Source organism: Lagopus leucura, unplaced genomic scaffold (genome assembly GCF_019238085.1).
Source record: "Lagopus leucura isolate 7727_CA_CO unplaced genomic scaffold, USGS_WTPT01 Super-Scaffold_806, whole genome shotgun sequence".
NCBI lineage: Eukaryota > Metazoa > Chordata > Aves > Galliformes > Phasianidae > Lagopus > Lagopus leucura.
In genome coordinates this window covers 3,820,726-3,842,876 of record NW_024962260.1, presented here as the reverse complement: position 1 = coordinate 3,842,876, position 22,151 = coordinate 3,820,726, and the positions used below count along the sequence as shown (strand labels likewise).

Sequence of the window (22,151 nt, the reverse complement as noted above, 5' to 3'; positions counted from 1 at the left end):
GATGATGTTCAAACACATCAGAACCTTGTTGCTTAAAGTAAAATAGTAATACAGTAAATCCCTTAACATGTTTTTTAATAGAGAGCAATCTACTGCATTTTAAACTGCTTGAATTTTCATTTCATAGGAATTCCCACGTGGGTATCATAGTGCCCTTTTAAATTATTAATTAATTCATGTTGATGGATAAATTAAAATATCTCTGATGGAGGACATGCATTATTTATTAATGTCCTGATCTTGTCCTACACGCTGTGGGGTGCTGCTTTTTGGAACCTGCTTCAGAAGTCTAACACAATGATGGGGCTTTGGTTTGGTTTATTTTTGTGGTGGTAGGATTTTTCAAATGAGCTCTCTTATACTTGGCTTTTGCTTTGACTTTTTCTACATCAGATTTTTTTTTCTCCCAGATTCTTTCAACAATGACTTTACTCATTGCATTCTGTTTGTGCAATTATTTCTGGAAGGAATTCACGATTTTATTGAACTATCCCATCCCAGTGGTAAGGAATTCATTAATTAATCACTTAAGCATTAATAAAATGGAAAGTCAAGTAACACAACACCTATGTTCATCCTATATCCCGTTCTTTCACAGCCAGTCTTGGGGATGGGGTTAGGTGAACTATTGGTCTGAGAAAAGTCTTAGGTTATTTCTGAGGAAAAACATCATGAGAAAAATAGATTAATTGCTCTGTATGTTCCTACTGAACAGCCTCCCAGTCTCAGTGGTAGATGCGGTAAGAAATAATACCTCTTTACTCATCCAGCTCCTTCCCACATGTACTCAGGGTTCAATCTGTTCTTGAGATGAGCCCAGAGATTTCAGCAAGGCTTGCACTTCCTATCCACGACTCTGGTCCATTGTGTATAATCAGCTTCACAAAGTTATTCTGTATGCAAAAGTAACATATTAAATTCTATTTTCCCTTGTACATTATCAACAGCTCTTTTTATTCATTTTAAATCCATAAGAGAAGTGTAAACTAGTGGGGGGTGATTCATTATTAATTATCTGATGATAACATTGTTGAACAAGTGATGGTAAACAGTAGAGCACCAATTTCCCTCTAAAACAACAAACTAAATTCCAAGTTCAAGAGGTAGGAGAAACACCTTTATGCTTGTTACCTGACCCTGTGTGGTAGGTGGGAGCAGATCACTCAAGGAATTTCAAGGGGTTGTAAGCCCCTAAATCAGATTCACCCAAAGAGATGCCTGCTCTTTAACACCTAACAGTGAAGAAGAGAGAGCAGGCATGTGGTCAGACTCTCCCTGCAGGCAGGACAAGCACGACGGTAGTTAGAATTAAAGCTTCAAAATCTATTTTACTTTCTCTCAAGCAAGAGGATGTGGAAACTTCACTTGACCATGAGGAAGGAAAAGAGCTTCACCTGCCTTTCAGCAGGCAGGAAAACAAGCCTCCTTTCCTTAGGGGTTACCTAAAGCCACCTGAGTCTCAGAGCTACAGCTCTTTTAACTCCCTCAGCTGAATTCCACACCCTGTGCCTCCTGCTTTGTGAGGCAGGGCTCGAGAGGCCGCAGCGTTCAGAGCAGCACAGCCAGCCCTGCCCTGCACCTCGCGAGGAGGCTGCCAGGCCAAGTGAGAAAGGCTGTGGAGTGGAAGCAAAGCCCGGAGCTTGGCATTTCTGAGGAAACACCAAGGAACTACAGGCGTCTGTGTAAGTCAAGCACAGATTTCCCAACTATCAGATCGGTACAAAATCACCCTCCTACACCACAAGATTAATTACCACAGAACGTTCAGAGCTAGAAGGGACGTACCAGGACCACTTGCAGAGTACTGACAAGGCGAAGGAGCTGAGGAGAAGAAACTGATAAACTTTAAAAGCTAACGAAATGCATATTCTTAGAAATAAAGCTGCAAAAACCCGCTAAACTCGGGATTTTATACTCCAAGGGGGACCGCTCCTACACCACCCCTCATAACACCCCGCGCCGCTTCCCATGATGCCCAGCGGCCGCAGGGGGGCGCTGTTTCCCATCACACTCCGCGCTCCCTGGCAACCGCGCCGTTGCTAGGGGAGGCCTAGGCTGTCGTTGGGGGCGGCCTAGCAGCGGCCGCCATGGCGGCGGCGCTGAGATTTGGCCTGCTTCTTTTCTTGTCGCCGCTTCGGGCAGCCGAGCCCAGCACCGAGCTCCCGTCCAGCCCAGAGGCGCCATCGATGACCCGTGCTACCGCTTGGGAGCGGGGTCGTAGCGGGCCGGCCCCGCTCACGGACGGTGGGTGCCGGGTGGGGCGGGGGGCTGCGCGGCGCCTGGCCGAGGGGAGGCCCTTTTAGGACCTTGTGGGAGCCTCCGCTCACTGCTGGGCCCTTGGGCCTCCTCTATCTAGGATGAGACTGTGAGGCAGCTGCCCTGCTTCCTTCTGGTGTTTATTGCTGTGGCACAAGTTTGTCCCAAACTTTAAATCCAGTCCTGATTCTTTGATATGCAGTGCTATCACGACACAAATCACAGATGTTTGTCATTGTGGTGTCAGAAAGGGCTTCCCGCTGTCTTTTAGTTGGCAGGTAGACTTTTATTTAACTTCTGATTTCCCAGTGTAGTTGTCACCAGCACAGTTTCTCTCAAAACACGTTGTCCCAGTCTGTGCCTCCTTAGGGAAAAGAGCCCTAAATCCTCCAACTCGGAGAGAGAAATTCACAGTCTTGTCTTCTGTGTTCAAACTGCTCTTGTTGACAAGGTGACCTCAAGGTTCCATCAAAACTCAGCTGACAGAACAACACCACCTCAGAGATTCCAGGAACAGTGTGGGAACTGTTCAGATGGTCAGAGAGCATCCAGGAGGCCCAGGAGAAGTGGGAAATAGTCAAATGGAAATAAAAGAGGGATAGTTTTGAAAGCAAGCATTCTTTTGAAATCTTGCCTGCAGTGTCTGTGCTACCCTTAAGTTTAGATTTATTACGGAACAGCAACTCTCAACAACAGCTCAATAAAATATTAAATATTCTTTGAATATGTAAACTGGAAAACCTAAGAGTTTTTTTTTTTTAAGAAGCTGCCAAATTTATTTAATATAGACCATTTACAGTATTGCTAGAAATTGCTTTCTGTATTGTTACAATATTTAACAGTATCTAAAGACAGAGAGAAAAAACAAAGAGGTCAACTCTGGTTATGCTGGCACATCAGGCAAATGTATTTCTGCATTCCAGGGCATTCTCAATACCTGTAAATCATTGCTCTTATCAAAATGTTGCGAGGTTTTTTTCTTCCAAATATATGAAGCAAATTGATAAACATAATTTCAATACCTTGTAACAAACAGGTAGCATCACTGCTTTGTATCTTTTATTGTGCAGGACCCAGTTCCGTACCTTTATACCTTCAAAATTCCTATGAACTCCGGTTGCTTTTTCAATTTCATAGGGAAAAAAAATGTCAGATTCTGGTACGCTCCCAGTTTTGTTATTTGCTCCTCATGGATTTGCTAACTGACAGAAAAGAGCTTTTAAAAATGACTTGAAGAAAAAAAAACCCAAAACACGCACAAAAAAACAGCATGAATTTGGATATAGACTTTTGCCCATTGTCAAAATAAGGCGAGGTGAAAATTGAAAGTGTTAGGGAACATGCTGTAGTGTGCAGAGTTCCAGTCCTAATTGGAATTTAAATCTTTTCTCCAGTTGCCAAGCTGTGTGTTTGTGATCTGCTGGTGGCACAGTGTGATATAAATTGCTGTTGTGACCCTGACTGCAGTGCAGCAGATTTCAGTCTCTTTACTACGTGTTCAGTTCCTGTTGTCACGTAAGTGAACAAACAGCTATCTGAAATACAAAATTCAGTTTTATTTGTCTCATGTATTTGTATGAGCCCTATATTCTCCTCTGACAAATTTCTAACCAGTCTCTTCCCCTGCCATCCTAGCCCCTTCCTACCCTTTCCCCAATCCTTAGGCCTGTAAACTTTTGGCTCCCAACCAGGCAGAACAGCAAATTGGCCTCCCAGCCCAATTTCTCATTCCCTGTTTTCTAAATTTGTGCTTCTTCCTTTTTCTTCCTGTTGTACTGTCCTACTGTGCGTGGGTGCTTAACTGGTGAAGCCTTGCATTGAAGGAAGAAGAATGTATCTTCAGACCTTCATCGATATAATGCAGTGTCTGGAATTTAAGAAAGCTGATGCCACACGACCATCTGGCCACCTCCATAATCCAGCAGCAGCTTCTCAGTAACCTCTAATTGAGGTTTACAGTATCAACTAGAAACATGATCAATTCAGGGCTTAATGAAATGGTGTGAGTGTTGCTCTGATCCTAGTTTTACAAGTCAATGGTCTCAGCCTGCTGCCTCGCTGCCAATCTGTCACTTTACAAACAGTAAAATGTAACTTTATATGCATAAAGTAACATTGCTGGTTATTTCCTTGCTATTTACAGTTTATCTGAAAACCTAATTTTTTTTTACTTATTTCCATCCTCTCAAAAAGGAGTTATGAAAGCTCACTTTATTATCTTAATGTAAAATCTCTTGGTGACTTGTCAGAACAATAAGTACAGCACTTCAACCCACCTTCTGCATAAATTATGCCAATCTGAATGCTGGGGTTTATTCTTGGTGCTTTGAAATTTGAATTAGCAGTCATCCCAGACTGCCATTTCTTATTGTTCTTGCACATAATGACTACTGCTACCCATTTATAGATATTTAGGGATATCAGAAAGGTCTAATCAACGCCTTCCTGAATGACAGTTAAATTGCCTCAGGTGACTGTTCTGTCCTTGTCAACTAGAAATGCATAAAATGAAGTTGTAGTTGTCCCCAAAAATTCTGTTCTATAAAATGTTCATTTTGCATGAAATTTCCAATGGCAGCAAGTATTGTGGATCTCATTATTTACATTTGGATCTATGTACATTTGTGTAATTGTGGTAATCGTTGAACGGATTTTGCCTGATCAGAAGTGAGAGGTTATGTATTGCATCTGAAATACTGAGGAAAAAGGGTGTTTGATACAGGATGTGATCCTGGTAGCCAGCATTTAAGTTTAGCTCCGTGCTTAAAAGGTCATTTTGGAAAGCTGTTTCACTTTCTCAGTACCTGCCACTGACTGCTGTAACTCTGCCATTTGCTGTCTCAGCACACAAAAAGAACTTTAAAATATGGTCAGTAGTAACTTCTAGTGGATCACTGATTGTTTTGTTATTACTTGCAGAGGTGACAGCCGTCTTTGTAGTCAGAAAGCTGCCATATATTCACTTGATACTGAAGCAAATCCACCAGAAAGAGTTTTTAAATTAGTTGACCATGTAAATCCCAGTGTTTTCTGCATTCATGCTACAAACTGTAAGTAATGTTATTGCCAATATTAAGCATTGGACACCTGTTTTTAGAAGCTCTCTGGGTACAAAAATAGACTGAAGTTAACAATAACTAAACTTATCAGAAAACTGATTGTTCTGTGCTCGTGGTCCTTATGATGTAATACTTTTATTTGTGAAACTATCTCGTACTCCAAGTCTTAGTCTTCTCTGTTGAAAGTATGCTCCTGGCTCTAACGAAGCTTAATTAACAATTTTAATCTGATTTTATTTTCCATTGGCGAATCAAGAGTCAAAAAGTGACATTTTCCTTAAAAAAGATTGTATGTTTTATCCTAAAAGTCACCTCATTCTTTAAAATGTTTTGGCAGATGAACAAGCGCTCTCCTTTAGCTCCCCTGAAATACCTACTGCTGAAAATTTTGATCAGCTGCTTAGAAAGTATGGAAGTGCTACTTTCAGTGCTGAGCCCGACAGCTGGAGTATGAACTCAGATGCTTCAGATTCTTCTGATGCAAATGAAAGTTACAGATATGAGGTACATGATAGCATGATTCAAGTAGTATTAAATTGCTTTGTAAAAAAGCAAGCGGGCATTGTTTGCATTTGCTGGTAAAAAATTTCAGTACTGTAAAAGGAAAATCGTTGTTTTGTTCTTTAAACATAGAAATATAGAAAGAAATGTAGTGTTGTATTGGCTTTCTTCAAAAGTGAGCTGGATTTTTAAGATCTGAGAAAAGTAACTGGCTGTTCTGAACAAAGAAAGCTGTTAGTGGTGGCTTAAGAATTGACATGCAAAGCGGTATGTGGTGTTGACAGATGTAATGGAAAAAAGAACTTCTGTTATACAGATTTGCTGTTCATGCAAATGCTCTAAAACTTTCCATGAACCAAAATACACCCATATATTTGAATGTGGCATTTTGTTTGCAGTATGGGGTTCCTATACAGACGGTGGATGCATTTCTCAGGCTGCCAAGTCCTGTCGTCTCCTCTTGGTGCTCTGATGCAAACCCTGCAGGTTGGAAAATGCAGTTGAATTCCAGTTTATTTGCAGTAGAATATTCTGTTCTAACTTGAGTTTAATCAGTCAGTGAACCATCACACACACCAGTGTAAATTCAGGTGAAGATTTGCGAACAAACGTTTTCCAGATACCTTCTGAGTCTGTGGAGGTTTTTTTGGACATAGGTTGGGAGTCGTATTGCAGCTGATAGACATTCAGAGCTAGATCTGGGAATCCTTGGTTGGTATCTCTTTTAAATGTTTTGTTTATGCAACAGTAAAACACCACTGACTTCATAATTGATTTAATTGATGTAGTGAAGTAGTACAAAGGTGACACTGTGAGGGTGTGTTGCATAAGCATGACCTAACTGGGCAACCTCTTTAAGACATCTCTTTAACAGAATGAGGTTTCTTTCACAGTTTGAATGCAACTGCAGTCAGACTTGCAGACTTGAACCCTACATTTTGAACTTTCAGTTACTTGGAAATCTGTAAAGGATAACAACCAAAAAGAAGCTTGCATTTTCCAAGCCCCTTTGTTATTGTTAAATATGTTCTTCCGTAGTTTTTTACTTGTGTTTTTCATAATTAGTCTTTAATTTCCTTCAGCAAGACTTTGTGACTCTCTTCCAGGGTTCTTAGTGCAGCAGGCTACAAAATGCATTCGATCAATCAGCGTGGAAAACTGTGGCAACATTGAAGCAGCTAGTATGCTGTTTTACATCAACTCCAGCATTTTAGCAGTAAGTATGATCTGAAAGCATCATACAGCTGACTGTCCATATTACATAGTGTTTTGCATTTCCAGAATGAAGTAACTGCTATTGCCTACAGGATATGATGTTTGTTTTTGGTATTTAAACCATGGGTTAGAAAAAATCCAGCAGAGTTTCATATAGAAAGCTTTTAGAAATGTTTTTACTTCATGCTGAAGTAACAGAAGCATTTACCCTTGTCTGCTTAGCCAGCAAAAGTAACGGTCTGGAAGACAGAAACTTGTGTCACTGAGCTAACTTTGCAGTGGCAGCAGTTTTATGTGCTTGTGCATGTAAATCTTTGTACTTAAAGAACCTGTAAGGTTGAATAGTCTTCAGTTTTTAATAATGGTGTTAATGTAGAGTTAATGCACACGTGTGCAATGATCTTCATTATACTCCTCAAAGAATGTGACCTTTTACTCCTCTGAGAGAGAACATGTTCATATCCAGCCTACTACCAAGTCCAGTCTGTGGCTGTTTTTCAAAGCTAAGGTTACTTTTTCATTCTTTTTTGAACAGGAGGTTCATATTTATACAGAAGTCCCCTGTGCAAGTGTTGAGGAATGTTAGAGAGGGCCAAATGGACAGTAAAGCTGGTTTGTAGGCAGCTCCCCCTGTGAAGATGGGACGTGAAAGCAAAAATTATTTTGTTTTGGGATGGTCAGAGGGCAGAGCAGGGAACCCTTTCAGTGCCAGCAGGTGGAGCTAGTGGCAAAAGAAATGGCGAAATCATCAGCCCAGGGAGGCCGGGAGCCTTTGGTGAGCAGACTCACACGAGTGTTCCTTTCAGAAAACCCCATCATTAGGAGCTCACACTCACGCCAGGCAGCTTGACAGATATGAAGGCCTTCCCAACAGAGCGACCGCGTGTAACCGTGCACTTGTAATGACAGAGGGATACTTAACTTCTCATTTATCTGTTTAGAGACCATGAAATTGTGGACTCACTATCATGAGAATGGGGCAACAAAAGCTCTTCTTTGGGTACAGTCTTGCAGATTTCCTAAATTAGCATTCTGTGAATGGTTACAAATGTTTTTGCACAGACTTGCAGTACGAAGAATGTTCTCTAACACCCTGAGGACCAACAAAATGATACACAGTAGTAGTAATGCCATGCTGAGGTGCCTTCTCCTTTCGGGTGCAAATGAATTTTTTCAGCCTTCGTTCTGAGTTGCAATCAGCATAGATTTGTCTTGTACTTCTTGTATGTCTTGCATGTTTGTTAGGAGTGCAGACAAAGCTCAGCCTGGTGGAAAACTGCTGGTAGTCACTAAGAAACTTTCCAGTTGCTGCCAGGGGAAGAAGAGCACTGAACTGTAAGATTTTGCATAGTAGCCACAAATAGCAGTTATTTTCACACTCCCTAAATACAGCAGGGTGTATCCAATGACTCTCAGTATTCAAAAATCACTGTAATGACAGGGAGTTAAACAGGCAAAGCAATTAAACCTTAATTGCTTTACTTAACTGCTACTTGTAATAGTTCATACCTTTGCTATTGTTTGAAATTGCTCTTTTATTCTTCTCTAGGTGCCTAAATCAAGTCAGATGGTAAGTATCTTTCTAACTTGGAACTGGTGGGGGTAAACTTCTTACTCTGTTGTAGGCAGTGGGAGTTTTTCACTGACTTCATCAGACCAGTGACTTCAGCCTTATTCTTTAGAGCAAAAAGTAAAGCAAAAATCCCCTGCACCTGCCTTAGGACAAAAATGCTGCAGTTTTTATTCAGTAATAATATTAGCAACTCCAAGCTACCAACAAATATCGTGCTATCTGCAGGTAACTTTAATCTGATGGAGTACCCCAACATGAAACTATTGGCTAATTTTATTTGCTTTTTTAGTTGAACTTCATCAATATGCTTGCTTAAAGGACTATTGACTGCTGTCCCTGCAGAGCAGAACTTCTGAAGAGTCACAAATGTAACGATACAGAAAAAGCCAGAAATAATTATACATCATATTTGGAAATGACACAGATTATTTTTCAGGTTAACATTACTGTCCGGTCCGTAGTTGTCCAGTCTCTGAATGGAATGCAGACTTTACTTAACAGCAGTGATGTCCTCAGGCACCCTGTGATTTTGAATGAACTGTGCATAAATGTAGTTCTTGGGGTAGGTATGACATTTGCCTTTCCCTCTTTTGTTTAGTGGAAACCGTGTGCATCAAATAACTTCTGATTCACAGCTTACAAAGATGTGAGAGAAGCCTTGCCATTTCCATAGATTGTGGTACCTCCAAAGCTGGTATCACAAGAGAAGCACAGACTTTAGGATAGAAGAATACATTTTGCAACAAAATAATATCAGTCAAGATGAAATATTTTTTATTATTGCTCTACATATATAACACAATGGACAATAAATGAGTTTAGAATCCAGATTACCCTTAGGAGAATATGACTTAAGGCACAGTGGTAGCAGAGACAGAGGAATACACACTGCAGGTTACCTCTTTATCCTAAGTAGATGAGCATTAGAATTACACCTAGAAGTTTATCAAGAATTCAGCTTTGAAGAGGCTCCAAACCTAGATCTGTTTTTAAACATTGCTAATCAGTGGCTTCGTTTGGTAGCAGTCACGTCCTAAATATGCTGATGTGGCTACTAACTTCTTTGCAAATGCTATGCTTCTGTCAGATCAAATTACAGCTTTTCTCGTGGCCTTAAAACTCCCTCTCTTCTGAGGTCAGAAATGATGGGCAGAATAGAATAAATAACAAGCACTGAAAATACTGCTTTATTTTAAGGGGGAAGCTCTTGTTCAGCTTCTTCTATTTTCTGAGCCCATTCTTATTGCAACTGAGGATAGAGTACATCTCTACAATGCAGCTGAGCATTTCTTAAACAAGGAGGAAGGAAAACAATACTTATATAGTTTTAAATTCCTTTATTTTAGTTCCATACTCTTATCTACTTGTTCTAATTAGTATCTAAAATGTTTCATTTTCAGGTGAGTTATCATATTACATACACAGACACAGGAGAAATAACAGAAGCAGCTGCTTCTTTTGTCTTGGGAGCAGTTAACAAAGAAGCACTTTCAATACAACAGAGCTTTGAAATCAGCTTTACTCAGGTAACTGCTAGAGATGTTATGGATGACTTGGTGAAAGACATTTGATTACAAAACTTATTAAACTTGAATCAGAGCAATTGTTAGCAGCAAGGTAAAAATGTAACTTGTCCTGACTACACAGATGAGGCAGCATTTCAGAAGTGGGCATTAAGGGCCTCCAGAGACTGTTATTGGTGTGCAGAAGACTCGTCCTGTCACTGTGTACGAGCATATCCAGAGAAAGCAAAGCTGATCCCAGTATCAGAAAACTGGGACATTGTTGCAGCGAAGCTTTACTGCTGTACAAGGCAGTTAATAACTGGAAGAACACTGAAACATTTTACCATTTTCCAAATATTTCAGCACAAGATGAGTAATACTGTAAATTTGTGTTGCAGGTGAATACAAATCCAGTTCCTTTCAGTGGTAATCCTGGTTATGTTGTTGGACTGGCTGTAAGAGCAGGCTTCAAGCCACAAGGATATCCTTTCCCTGCTGCAGTTCTGCTTTCAACACTTGTTCTGCTCCAACTTCACAAAGACTTTCTAGCTTGGACACCCTGTACATTTCATCAGTTCCTTACTGAAAGTAATTGTATGCTTTTTGGCTGTGTTCTAGAAGTGACCAATGCCTGTCCTCACTGCAATCTCCTGGAACAGTGCAGTGAGGTAGACTCAGATCTTCACTGCATGCTCTAATGCTTCTCCATGGTTTAAGAGGAGTCTTGGGTTACTGCAGCATTTTAGATAAATCTTAAAGATCTGACTACAGATTCTTTCTTCATAGTCCTCAAGTATTGTGTTTCCCTTTAACTGTGTGTTACATCAGGCATCATTCAGAGTACTAACAAATACAGTCAGCTCACTATTCTGCAAAGCACAGCCAACCAAGATTGTCTCACAGCACAGGAAGCCAGAACCCCAGTGTTATTTGGTTACAACATGATATCAGGCTGTAAGTTACGGTAAGAGGATTTTTTGTTTCCTTATTCAGTGCTTTTAGCCCCACAACAACTCTTTCCATTAGGATCTGTTCACATCCTGGGACATTCATACTGCTGTAAGAGTATTGGGAATAGAGTATTTAATTATAAGAAATATCATTTAATTAACAACGTTCTTTCTCTTGGAGAGATTGTTCACATTAGCCACTTTAGCCAGAAGGCTTGAGCAGTGCGTGACAGCAAGGAGGAATTACTTCTGTGCCAAACCAATGGATTTTGCTTTAACTTTTTTTTTTTATTTTTTTATCCTCCCTCCCCAGCAGAATTACAGCAGCTATGAATTGCCAGCCCTTGGCTCAGATCCTCCTGGATTTACTGATGGGACAAAGCTTTCCTGAATATGTGGCCTCATTTGGAAATTCTCAAGCCCAGGATGTACTTGACTGGGTGCCAATAACTCACCTTCGCATCTCAGAACAGGTGAAGATTAACTCTTCCCCCCACTATCACCCTTTCTATCTCCTGTTCTGGGATCTGAACCTGTTCTCAGCTTAGGTTTCTCAGACCTACACGAAAAAAAGTGCAGAAAAAAACCAAACAAACTGGAGGTCAGTTCCTCTGGAATATTCAGAAACAAGGAACATTTCCCTCTTGCTGTAAAGAGAGCACTTATGCTACTTTGAGTGGGTTGAATGACAGTTCATCCTCAACTACGGCTTCTGTAGAGGTTTTTTTTGCATCTTTTTTGCAGCTGAACAGTGAATGATTTCTATAAACAGGAACATGAGAGTTAAAAAAGAAATAATCTAGAAATATTTAAGGTTATAAAATCCAAAACTCTGCCTTGGCAAAGTTAAGGGTTTTCTGCTGTCCCAACCACATTCTAAGATGCCACTATTAGGAAAGCCTTCTTGCTGAAAAGAGCCAGCTCAGCACTGTCATTAACAGCCAAAGCCCTGCTCAGATCCAGCAGCCCTACCTGAAGTTCACTTACGAGGTCAGTTTGTCACCTATGGAGAAACTTCAGAGACGCCCCCAAGCTGTGGCTGTGCTGTCTGTGCAGGCAGCAGTGCAGGGCGCAGGCACGGCTGAGCTGCTCTGCTGACCTCCTGCAGAGAGCTTCCTGGGGGCACTGTGCTCAGCTAATAAGATGAATAAGTCATGAGGTTACTCCCATACCAGTCAGACAATGAGAGGATTTCTAACACTTTTCAGAGCTCCTGCCAAATACCAGCAGCACTTGACATAGAAGTGAAGTGGACTAAATACGGATCCCTAGTCAATCCACAAGCCAGAATAGTAAATGTTACAGCAACAATCACTACTACTACGTTGAAGCAGGTATGTAATTAAATTACAGGATCTCAGATAAAAAGAATGGCTTGTTTTGCTTAGGTATCAGCTGTGCAACAGTGACCTGGTTAATCTCTCTAGATAAAGATAACACTTTATATTAGAACATATCACACCCACCAGATTCTGTTCCAACTCAAACATGACTGTGGGCAGCTTGCCAAAGCTTCAGTAAAATTTGTACATCAGCCATGAAAAGAGTTGTGGAACTATACATGGAAAAACCTTATTGCAAATAACAGCAAAAAACAGAATTCAGTTTAAGCAAAGCAGTCATACAAGGAGAAGAGCAAGGCTAATGCCTGTTTGTATTTTCATTGCAGCTTCCTCTGGGAAGAGAAAGGACTATTCCTATAACAAGTTCTGTTGTTTTCACTGATATTTCTTCACCTGCAGAACCAGGCTATAAAGCTTGGCCCACCATTAATGCCAAGTTACCCCATGACTTTTTCTTCCCATTTGTCTAAGGTAAGTGCCCAAGCCAAAAAAAAAAAGGATAAAAAGCTAATTTCTTTAATTTCTTTTTCTATTTTTAATCCATTTCCCAAAGAAGCAAGGTTTATCCAGTCACTGTGCTGACCATCCCTTCCTTCCAAACTGTAGGCATGCCGAGTTAAAAACTGTTCAATAGAAGAAAAGGTGAGTGAGCCCTCGTGAGGGTTCTCAAAAGCTTTAAGGCAGGGGAAAAAAGAGAAAGCAGCATGAGTGATGAGTTGCACCAATTGCACTTCTGCTGGGAGGAAAAAATGTTGCACATGAGCTTCTTGGGGCTGCAAGCTGGCCTGTCAGCACACATTCAGCCAGCAGCTGGGCACTCTGAGCTCACCCCAGATCAATGGTCTGGGGCTCATGGCAAGCAGGCAGAAAGGGAAAGAAAGGGAAGGAGCACAGCTCCATAGGAAACTAGGCTTTATTATTCTGTGAACAGCAGAGCTAATTGTTAATTAATCATGTGGCATTAGATAAGGCCTCCGCTTTGGCTGTTTCTATAGATGAATGAGATACACATTCCTGGTTATTTTCCCCAAATCACTCATTTATTACATTTCTTTTTAAAAATGTGAACAGTTAAATGATGCTTTCAGAAGAGTTCAGTGACCTCCAGCTGGCTGTGGCTAAAATCAATTGGAGAAGCCTGCTGCAGTCAACACCTTTTGAAATTCCTATTCCTCAAGTCTCACTCTTTAACTATGAAATACCCCAGGGCTGCCAGTACCTGAACAAGTTGACATGGTATTCAGACACCAGCCTAGTCCTTTAGAATGTGCTTCCTAATTTATTTATTTTTCCTGGAGTCTAACTGTTCCCAGAAGTCCACTCACCTAGATCTTGTCTTACAGATTCCTTTAATGTGTTCATTTATGAGCTGTGGAAGCAGATGACTTTGTAGCCCAGCAGGCTGCAAACGAACACTTAAATGGAAGAAGAGATGATAGAACACAGGATCAGAACTCAGATCTGCTGTTGAGAATCAAGCATTGTTTGACATAAGATGGCATGTGTTTGCCTCCATTTTGGGGCTCATGTGATTGCCAGCTAAAGAAGTCAGATTACATAAATAATGAAGTGGCACAAGCAGCAACAGAAAATGAATCAACCAGCAGCGTGAAAAAGAACTGTTAGCAAAGAAGAGATGTAGCAGTGGTGAATGGTCAGCTGTGAGAGATGAAATGACCTTTCCAGCCTGGATTCTTACGTCTGCTACAGCAAGTTTCTACAAGGTGATGCAAAACAAAGAACCTTATCACTGAAAAACAGAATTCCTTGAAATGAGTGGTACTTCCTGAATGTACAGCTTGTAAAGTTGTGTCTTTATTAAATTATTTTGCACTTGTCTGTACAGCTGTACAAGGGTCTTGTGGAGTCACTGCTTACAGGGAGCACTCAATTTTCCAGTAAAGCTATTTTCACAATCCCAAGATCTAATCAAAGTGTGGTCAAATAGAAAACATTTACAGAAACACTACAGCAGAGAAAGCAGGCAGAGAGGAAAACCCTTCAGGTCAATCTGATACGTTTCAACGCTGCACTCGCCACGGCAGACTTCCCCACCTTGGAAAACTGGCCTTCTACGTTTGCTCGCTGATGAGCCCGTGCTGTTTTAACATCCTGGTAAGCCTCTCAATTTCTTGCTCCTGTTGGAGACAAAAGTCACCCCGTTCACACAGCTCTGACCTTAAAGTAGTTTCCTAGATTCCTACAGATCTTCCCATTGCTGGAACGTGTCTCACTGCAGGAAAACAGGACAACGTGGCTAACACAAGTAGGACAGAGGTAGCCGTCATTCCTTTGAAACAGAAACAGCTCAGGGAAGCACAGGCAAGGCTGCGGTTCCTCACAGGCACAACCTCACAACTTGCTGATGAGGAAACCAAGCTGGCAGCAACAAGCTTGCAAAAGAATCCCAGGCCAGCTTGTTCTTGGGAGCAGCTGGTAGGTAAAGCATGATTAATTTAAAAGTGTTTTCTTACCTTCTCCACACAGCTGTGTTGAAGTTGTTCAACCTTTGTGGCGAGTTTCAGGTTCACCTGCTTTAGCTTGGACACTTGTTGTTCAGAGCGGGTCTTCACCGATAAAATTATTCCTGTGCAACAATTCACAGTGGGTTCATTTTACAATGTAAAACAACCACTAGCTGGAGGTGAATGGTACACAGGGAGTTAAGCTTGTTCCTCTCAAGCTCTGCTTCTGTCATCTTATAACCACCTTTCCCAAGTGCTTTTCTTAATGAGGAGGTTTTTAGATGAGCCACCCCAGGGACTCGGATACCAATGCTCTGCTGGGAAGAGGCAGTCTGGCCTCAGAGCTGAATTATTCTCTCAAACTGTCATTCAAAGCCTGACTTTGAATTCAGTCCATTGGCAGAGCTGGGGGGATGTAACCAGTGCCTCGTACAGTGAGGGGCTGCATTCTAGCAGGGCTCAGGGCTCCCATCACAGGACCTGCTGAGCAGCAGCACACAGCTCAGCCCTGGGCACAGTACTGCTGCCAGCACCACACGGTTTGGCCTCAACTTGTGCAACCCAGCAGCAATGGCACACAGTTTCCCCTTAGAGCAGAAGTGACACCTCTCTACCAAATTATTCTTAGGTTATTACATGTGAACTCAACCCACGCAGTGAAGGCAGTTTCTTCCCACTCTTTTCTGAGGGGAAAAAAACCAAACCAACCAACCAAACCAAAAACCTGCTTGGTAAGAGCACCAAGAACAGCACAATCTCCCTGACAGCTCCTCTGCCTGTTTACAGAACAACATGCACTAACTCAGCCACCAGTGCATGCCTGTGTTTCCAGTGCTACAGGCAGCAGGCCTGCAGTTTTGGGGTTCATTTCTCCAAAAACAAACAAGCAATGCTGCTTATTTGCACTGACAACATCAAACAGCTTCCATCTGCTGTAACCCGGCCTCTACCAACCAGCAGGGGCTGAAAGCACCAAACTACACAGCACCTAAAGTTCACAGTGGTTTGGTACCAAGCGCAGAACCAAGCAGGTGGGCACGGTGAGCAGCCCTGCCATGAGAACAGAAACACCCAAGGATAAGGTTTCTTTGCAAAAGCAGTGTTGTTTTCCCACTATGAAATGGTGCATTAAGAGATACCAAGCTCCTATGGCTTATGCATCTACACACCAGGCTGCTTTCTGTCCAACATCCACTCCCAAAGGGCTCGAGTTGCTCTCATCTCCTCTCAGCCTCCAGAGACACCGTCCCCATCAGAATGGCACCAGAGGTGCCAGTTATGGGGACTAAGAATCTCTTTTCTTCCTACTCTGACTCACAGGGCTTACAGCCCTGAGGCTCAGGAGGCTCACTCCTCACCAGGAGTGCATTTGTAGGCACAGGGCTGGGGTCTATACTCAGGCTATGGTTTCATGCAGGAATCAAGGATAAGCTCATTACCAGTATATTCTTTAAAAAGATAAATAAATAAATCACAAAATGACTTTTCTTCAAAGGTAGGAAATGGTTCCAGCTATGGCAAATTTAGAAGTGTCAGAACTTACAACCATTCACCACAGTTTATAATTCCAACAGAAAGATCTAATTTGGGAACATCTTGTATTCCTCTTTTTTACAGCAAATCCTTTGCCTCCCAGCGAGAAAAACCCAGCAGAAGATCAAGATGTTCCCTGCAGCACCCCGGGGGGATGACGGAGCCACAGCAGAGACAGAGCCATCAAACCCACACTGGTGCAGCTCACCTTGCTCCCTGCTAAAGCACTGCCAAGAGGATCCTGCGACGCAAACAACGCTGTGCGTCACATCCCTTCAGGAGGGAGCTGTGCAAGAACAGCGTTCCAGTGGCTTGCAGGGGAACGTGCTGCTGTGCGCCCGTCACCGAGTCATCGCACCCACACCAGCTATGGGTTGTTTTTGTTCCAGAGAGACGACAGCCTCGCAAAGGTCACACTCCAGTACAACTTAATTTGGTGAGAGGACAGGACCCTGTGCTCTTTCTTTGGGGTGGGAAAGAACATGCAAGGTAACTCAGGAAAGGGCAGCAGGCCCAGCCTGTGCCACGTACCGTTGATGATCCTGGCCACACGCCACAGCCTCAGCAGTATCAGGAGCCCCACAGCTTCAAACTCGTGCTCCCGAAAGAGCAGGACGAGGTCGAGGATGAAAGACACGACGACAACGATGCTGTCCAGCACTTCGAACTTGTGGTGGAAGAATTCCCGGCCATAAATGAAGATTTTAAACCCCACCTCAACCAGGAAGATGGTGAGAATAGAAAGGGAGAGGTAGTGGAAAACCTGAGAAAAGAAAGTGCAGATTTAGAGTTAGGAAACCATCCTATCTACATGTGTGGGGCAAGCTGGGAGCCTCTGCCACTCGAGGGCACCTCTGGCTGAGCTCTGCAGTAGACTTTGGCTGAACCAGAGAAGAAGAGTGGTGAGCACAATGCAGCTCTGCTGAGCCCAAGGAAACACAGAGCTGCTGCACAGACCATGTGCTGGTCAGCTTTCTGGCAGGCTCTGTAGCACCAAAGAGAGGGAAACAGCAGTTCCTCTTGATCCTTTCTTGTGCTTTACCTTTGGGGCTATGTGATATTTGTCTGGATGGATGATCTTCAAGTCCATCAGCAATTCCCCAAGGACCAGCAAGGCATCCACGATGACCAAGAAGACAATGACAATCTGTTGGAGAAGAACTCAGGTGAACCTCTCCAAGTGCAGCAGGTGGGCACAAGTCCATAGGAAACCACTCAGCTCCCACCCTGCACCCGATCCCACACCATTTCTGCTCCCACAGGTGCCTTCAGGCCGAGCTTTGCCTCGTTTCCCTTTGCCTCTGCTTACCCTGCCTCACCTGAAACCTGTGTGAACTGAAGAGCTTCTTCATCACATCTTGGAAGGTGACGTGGGCACGGGAGGGCTCCAGTTTGATCTCTGAATCCTTCTCCCCATTGTCCTCCTCCTCTTCCTCCCACTTTTTATAATCGTTGCTCCACTGTACGGGGTCATCCCCCACCACCGTGAAGTGTTTCAGGTACCGGGACATGGCTCCGGATCAAGCGAGCATCACCTGCCTGCGGGACCAGAGCTGAGCGTCACCTCCCCGGGGACGCGAGATCTCCCGTTTCAGCACCGTGAGCGCGACAAGAGCGCGGCGTTTCGTTCTGAGAACAAAGCCTGCGGACGGGAAATCGCTATACGGTGCTGCCGCTTGCTTTGCATCACCGCCCACGGCACAACATGACCCCCCCCACACCTCCCAGGGCTCCATGCACTGCTGAACTCTGAGGTTCTTCCTCAACAGGTTACTTCCAAACATCCCAAAACTTCAGCTACAGGAGAACAGCAGCAGCCCTTATTGAGACCGATCCTCGCTGCGTACTCAGAGCCACCCTCAGCCCTTCAGGCGGCCTCAGCCCAGCTCCTCCTGGTCCCTCTCACCCCACGCAACAGCTGTGACTTCCCTTCCTTCGCATCACCCCCAGCTCCAGCCCAAACCCGTGGATGTGGCCTGACATCGAATGGGGCTGCGGGAGGGGCTCTGACTGCTCCTATGTTCCCCTTTCACAACCCTTCCTCTTCTGGACAACTTGGCGAGCTTGCCCAGCCCACCAACCCACTGAGAACCCTCTCTTGATGCCAGTGCATAAGTGCATCCCCATCCCCATCCATTCCTGGCCAGGAGCCCAGCATGGGCCGACGCTCGAAGCTACCAAACTGAGGGGCCGCCAGTCACAGGATCCAGAGCCGTCACTGCAGCACAGGACAACCCAACCTATCCCCAACCTCTCCACCCTGTTGACACCGAACCGAAGCCGAGACGTTGCCAACACGGGGCCAAGATCCAAAGGAAGACGAACGTCCGCCCAACACCTTCAACCCCGACCCGGGCTGGGAAGCCGTGGCCAGGCCCCGCCGACCCACAGCCCCCCGCTGCCCCCGCAGCCCCGGTACCGTGCGCGTCCCACTGCCGCCGCTTCCCTCCCGCTGCAGCGGAGCTCCCAGCCCGGCTCCGCCCCTCCCGGCCGAGGGCGGCCCCACTGCCCCGGCCCGGCCCCACCGACCCCCCCGCCCAGCCCGGAGCCTCGCTCCCTTCTTGCTGACGTTTTCCGTTTTCGCAGCATTTTTTTTCCCCAGTTCGGCCCCGATGGACGCCCATGAGCGGAAGCTGCAGGAAGAGGATACACCAAATGGATGTTAACTTCGGGTTTGTTTTCCTAAACTTTTTTTTGCAAAATCAGCTGTGTGCTCATTTTGCAAGAAAACGACACGAGGGCGGGCACAGAAGGGAAGCCCGAGTGCTGAGACCAGAACTCAGCTGCTGAAGGGTGCGGATCAGTCCCACGGAGCAGACGGAGGTCGGGATCAGGAGGATTACAACGGTGTAAACCTGAGAAACGTGGCCCCTGTTAATCCACCTCGATTTTTAGGGGCTCTACTTACTTTGGGAACCCACCATCTTTCAAACACAGCTGCTTTGGGAAGTGCACCGAGCAAAATCAGCTGCAAAAGGATCAGGGAGGAGTCTCTGCTGCAACGAACTCAAAATATCCTCAGTGCTCCACCAAGCAAAAGCTCTGTTTTTACCTGTTTCTTTTTCCTTCTAGAGAGCCTAACACTTTTCCTGGAACCTTAACCCAAGCACACAGCCCTGTCCTCAGCCCGTTCCCCAGGGTGAAGGGAAGCAGTGCATGCAATGCCCAGTGCAGAGTCCCAGAGCCCCCTCCCCAAAGCGCCTACTTACAGAGAACAGCACAGGTGTGACCCTGCAGCAGCAGGGAGGAGGAGCTTTAACCTGGGCGTTTCCAGCTCATTTAGGCATTTGGTCTCAGCTGGCCCCCAAAACACCAACGCAATCAGCAAATGCAAGAAGGCACCAGCTCAGGACTGAAGCTGCAGACAGCAGTGCTTCCTCATGAGTGCCCTGCGGACCCAAATCTGTTCTTGGTAAGGAGTGCAGGATTTAAGGAGAAAACACAGCCAGCTGCTGTGCTGCGTGAGAGCTGAGTCAGCCGACAGGATGGGGAATGCAGGTTAAGCTCTGTGGGTCAGAGAAGTACTTTGTGCTCCTGGCTGTCATCAGCTCCAGTCTCACTGTGGAACAGGGCCTCCACCAGCTCTGATCCATGCTGGGGCAAATTGTTATTGCTCCTCAGCTTGGGGACAACTTTTTTTTTGGGGGGGGGAATGGACAACAAGGCCAAGAATGCTTAGAGCAGCTCTTGAGGATTTACTGTCAGCTCACCCATGTTCTTCTATTGCCAGAACACACCCCATCACAGCTGGCTGATTCTACCAAATTAAAAGGAGATTTAGATTGGATACAAGGCAAAAGTTTTGACCCTGAGCGCAGTGAGGCACTGCACAGGGTGCCCAGAGAGCTGGTGGTGCCCCATCCCAGCAGACAGCCGTGGTCAGGGGACGGGGCAGTGAGCACTGCTGGAGCTGTGGGTGTCCCTGTGCACTGCGGGCAGTGGGAGCAGACGGCCCTTGGGGGTCCCTTCTGACTCCAACCATTCTATGACTGGTTATTTTTAATCCATTTGCTGAAGGCAGTCACTCTAGAAAATATACATGCAGTGAGTGTATTTAGTGTTTTCTTTTTATAGTAACAGTGCTTGTAACCTTGTTAATTGCAGGATGCGCCTCCCTGCACTGGGATGTGTCAGGATGGTGTGCTGGGCTGCAGGCACTGGGACAGGGCAGAAGCCCAGCGCTGCTGCAGCCCATGCAGGAGGTCAGCAGCCTCTGGGCTGTTACACTGCTGTGGATGCTCAGCTTTGGCCACCTGCACCCGAAGCGGAACATGCGGAGAGTGCGGATGCTGAAAGGAAGGGCTTGGGCTGCATCTGACAAAGAAAAAGACCTGCACTCCCCAAGGTCCCCAGAGAGAACGTGCTCACAGTCACGTTCTGCGAGGCAATGCTTTGAATAGGAACCGCTTTGCACAACCCCGTGTGAGCCAACAGCACGAGGGAGCTCAGCCCATCTCCAGCACCTGCACTGCAGCCTTGCCTGCCCCGAAGCCTTCCCCAGCCTGTCTGCTTTTGGCTGCTTTGCAGGACTCAGGCCTGACGCTGCCGCATCCAAAAGCGCTCTCTTACATCCACTTCTCATTCAACAATTCATGTTGTTCAGCATTATACTTGGATGTAAAGGATGCTGTGTACACCAGGGCAGACGTTGCTGAAACTTCCGTAGCCTCCTGTACGGCCTGAGTGCCTTTAGTCCAGTCCTGCGCTGCACTGCACGCAAAATGAATGCTTTGTTCTTCATTTCACAGTGCTGCAGCTTCACGTCACAGCACAGGGTCGACAAATCCTAAAGCAAACCAGGGACACAAACACAGAGGGCATGAACCTTCCCCACCGCCACAGCGTGCTTTGGGACTTCCTTCAGCCCAGCAGCTGCCGCCTGGGGAATGCAGTCAGGCGGAAAACAGAGCCCAGAATAGGCATGGTGTGTCACTAAAGCCACATCTGAGGGCAGAGCTGCAGTCAGGGGAAAAAGGTGTGACGCACCAACAAAGGCTGCTGCACAGATGGGTCAATGCATTCCTGTAGTGAGAGCTGGTTCTGCATGTTCTCTATTAACCAGATGGGTAACAATGCACACCATTTTATGTGGTGGTAGAAAAATGATAAAGCTATCAAGAAAACCACAAATGTGATTTAAGAGGTGAAAGCACATTGTGAGAAAGCCCTCATCCAGCCAATCCAACACATAATCTGATGGGGCCATGAACGGTTACAGAGGTAGTTTGATTAATTAGTTTTAGAAAGCAAAAATCCGAGTAGGAAAATGCTTTGATTTAGCTGAGCAGTGCATTTCAAAATGTGAAGATCAATAGCTAGGCCCGGCCCACTGCATTCTCATCAACAAAGTTCAGCTCACTCCAGGAGAAGGGAGCAGAAACTGATCTGATGAGCAGGGTGCCAGAGCAGAGCTGGTGGCTGACCCAGGGCAGATGTTTCAGTGCCAAATGGAGCAGCACCCGCAGGCCCTGCACAGCCCTGACACCGACAAAGCGCCGCAGTCACCTCCACGTCCAGCTCCACTGCTGCAAGGCACACGGGAGCAGGTGAGAGATGCACAGACAGCAGGGCAGGACAGCAGGCTGCCCACGCTGCACCTGACCTATTTCCTCCCACAGCAAACTGCTGCAGTTGGCATGCGTACCAAACCTCGGTAATGTAACAGCAGTGCTAAAGCACACCGACTTTCTTCATCTAGAATTCAGAGGCACAGCTCCAGTGCGTGCAGCTCAGACAAATCCAAACCAGAAG

The 22,151-nt window shown here is 45.0% G+C and overlaps 2 protein-coding genes across 7 annotated transcripts; one reads left to right on the top strand and one right to left on the bottom strand.

Moving 5' to 3' along the window:
• The first annotated feature begins 2,048 nt into the window (after window positions 1–2,048).
• Window positions 2,049–14,245, top strand: TCTN1 (tectonic family member 1). Of its 3 annotated transcripts, none has more exons than XM_042865543.1 (15): window positions 2,049–2,244; window positions 3,651–3,771; window positions 5,176–5,306; window positions 5,653–5,819; window positions 6,215–6,302; window positions 6,923–7,032; window positions 8,581–8,601; window positions 9,041–9,166; window positions 10,005–10,130; window positions 10,508–10,590; window positions 10,933–11,073; window positions 11,376–11,532; window positions 12,268–12,393; window positions 12,729–12,873; window positions 13,746–14,245. In XM_042865543.1, exons 1-14 carry the CDS (start codon window positions 2,088–2,090, stop codon window positions 12,870–12,872), a joined length of 1,698 nt encoding a protein of 565 aa, XP_042721477.1. In that variant the 5' UTR covers window positions 2,049–2,087; the 3' UTR covers window position 12,873; window positions 13,746–14,245. The 3 variants fall into 3 exon arrangements, with proteins under 3 accessions (XP_042721477.1, XP_042721475.1, XP_042721476.1); XM_042865541.1 differs by having other exon boundaries at window positions 11,373–11,532; XM_042865542.1 differs by having other exon boundaries at window positions 11,373–11,532; window positions 12,729–14,245.
• Window positions 9,353–19,688, bottom strand: HVCN1 (hydrogen voltage gated channel 1). Of its 4 annotated transcripts, none has more exons than XM_042865548.1 (6): window positions 19,610–19,688; window positions 17,720–17,939; window positions 17,443–17,547; window positions 16,932–17,163; window positions 14,877–14,989; window positions 9,353–14,540 (listed from the first exon to the last, which is right to left on the bottom strand). In XM_042865548.1, exons 2-6 carry the CDS (start codon window positions 17,909–17,911, stop codon window positions 14,475–14,477), a joined length of 708 nt encoding a protein of 235 aa, XP_042721482.1. In that variant the 5' UTR covers window positions 17,912–17,939; window positions 19,610–19,688; the 3' UTR covers window positions 9,353–14,474. The 4 variants fall into 4 exon arrangements, with proteins under 4 accessions (XP_042721482.1, XP_042721481.1, XP_042721480.1 ...); XM_042865547.1 differs by lacking the exon at window positions 19,610–19,688 and adding an exon at window positions 19,453–19,542; XM_042865546.1 differs by lacking the exon at window positions 19,610–19,688 and adding an exon at window positions 18,820–18,896.
• Between the last annotated feature and the right edge of the window lie 2,463 nt (window positions 19,689–22,151).

Bases quoted from the DNA above. Each gene is read 5' to 3' on its own strand.
- TCTN1 (XM_042865541.1), top strand. From the start codon at position 2,088: ATGGCGGCGGCGCTGAGATTTGGCCTGCTTCTTTTCTTGTCGCCGCTT. The intron at 3,772-5,175 runs GTAAGTGAACAA...TATTACTTGCAG, and splicing joins TGTTCAGTTCCTGTTGTCAC to AGGTGACAGCCGTCTTTGTA. The intron at 6,303-6,922 runs GTTGGAAAATGC...ACTCTCTTCCAG, and splicing joins CTCTGATGCAAACCCTGCAG to GGTTCTTAGTGCAGCAGGCT.
- HVCN1 (XM_042865548.1), bottom strand. From the start codon at position 17,911: ATGTCCCGGTACCTGAAACACTTCACGGTGGTGGGGGATGACCCCGTA. The intron at 17,164-17,442 runs GTAAAGCACAAG...TTCTTTTCTCAG, and splicing joins AATATCACATAGCCCCAAAG to GTTTTCCACTACCTCTCCCT. The intron at 14,541-14,876 runs GTAAGAAAACAC...TGTCTCCAACAG, and splicing joins AACACAGCTGTGTGGAGAAG to GAGCAAGAAATTGAGAGGCT.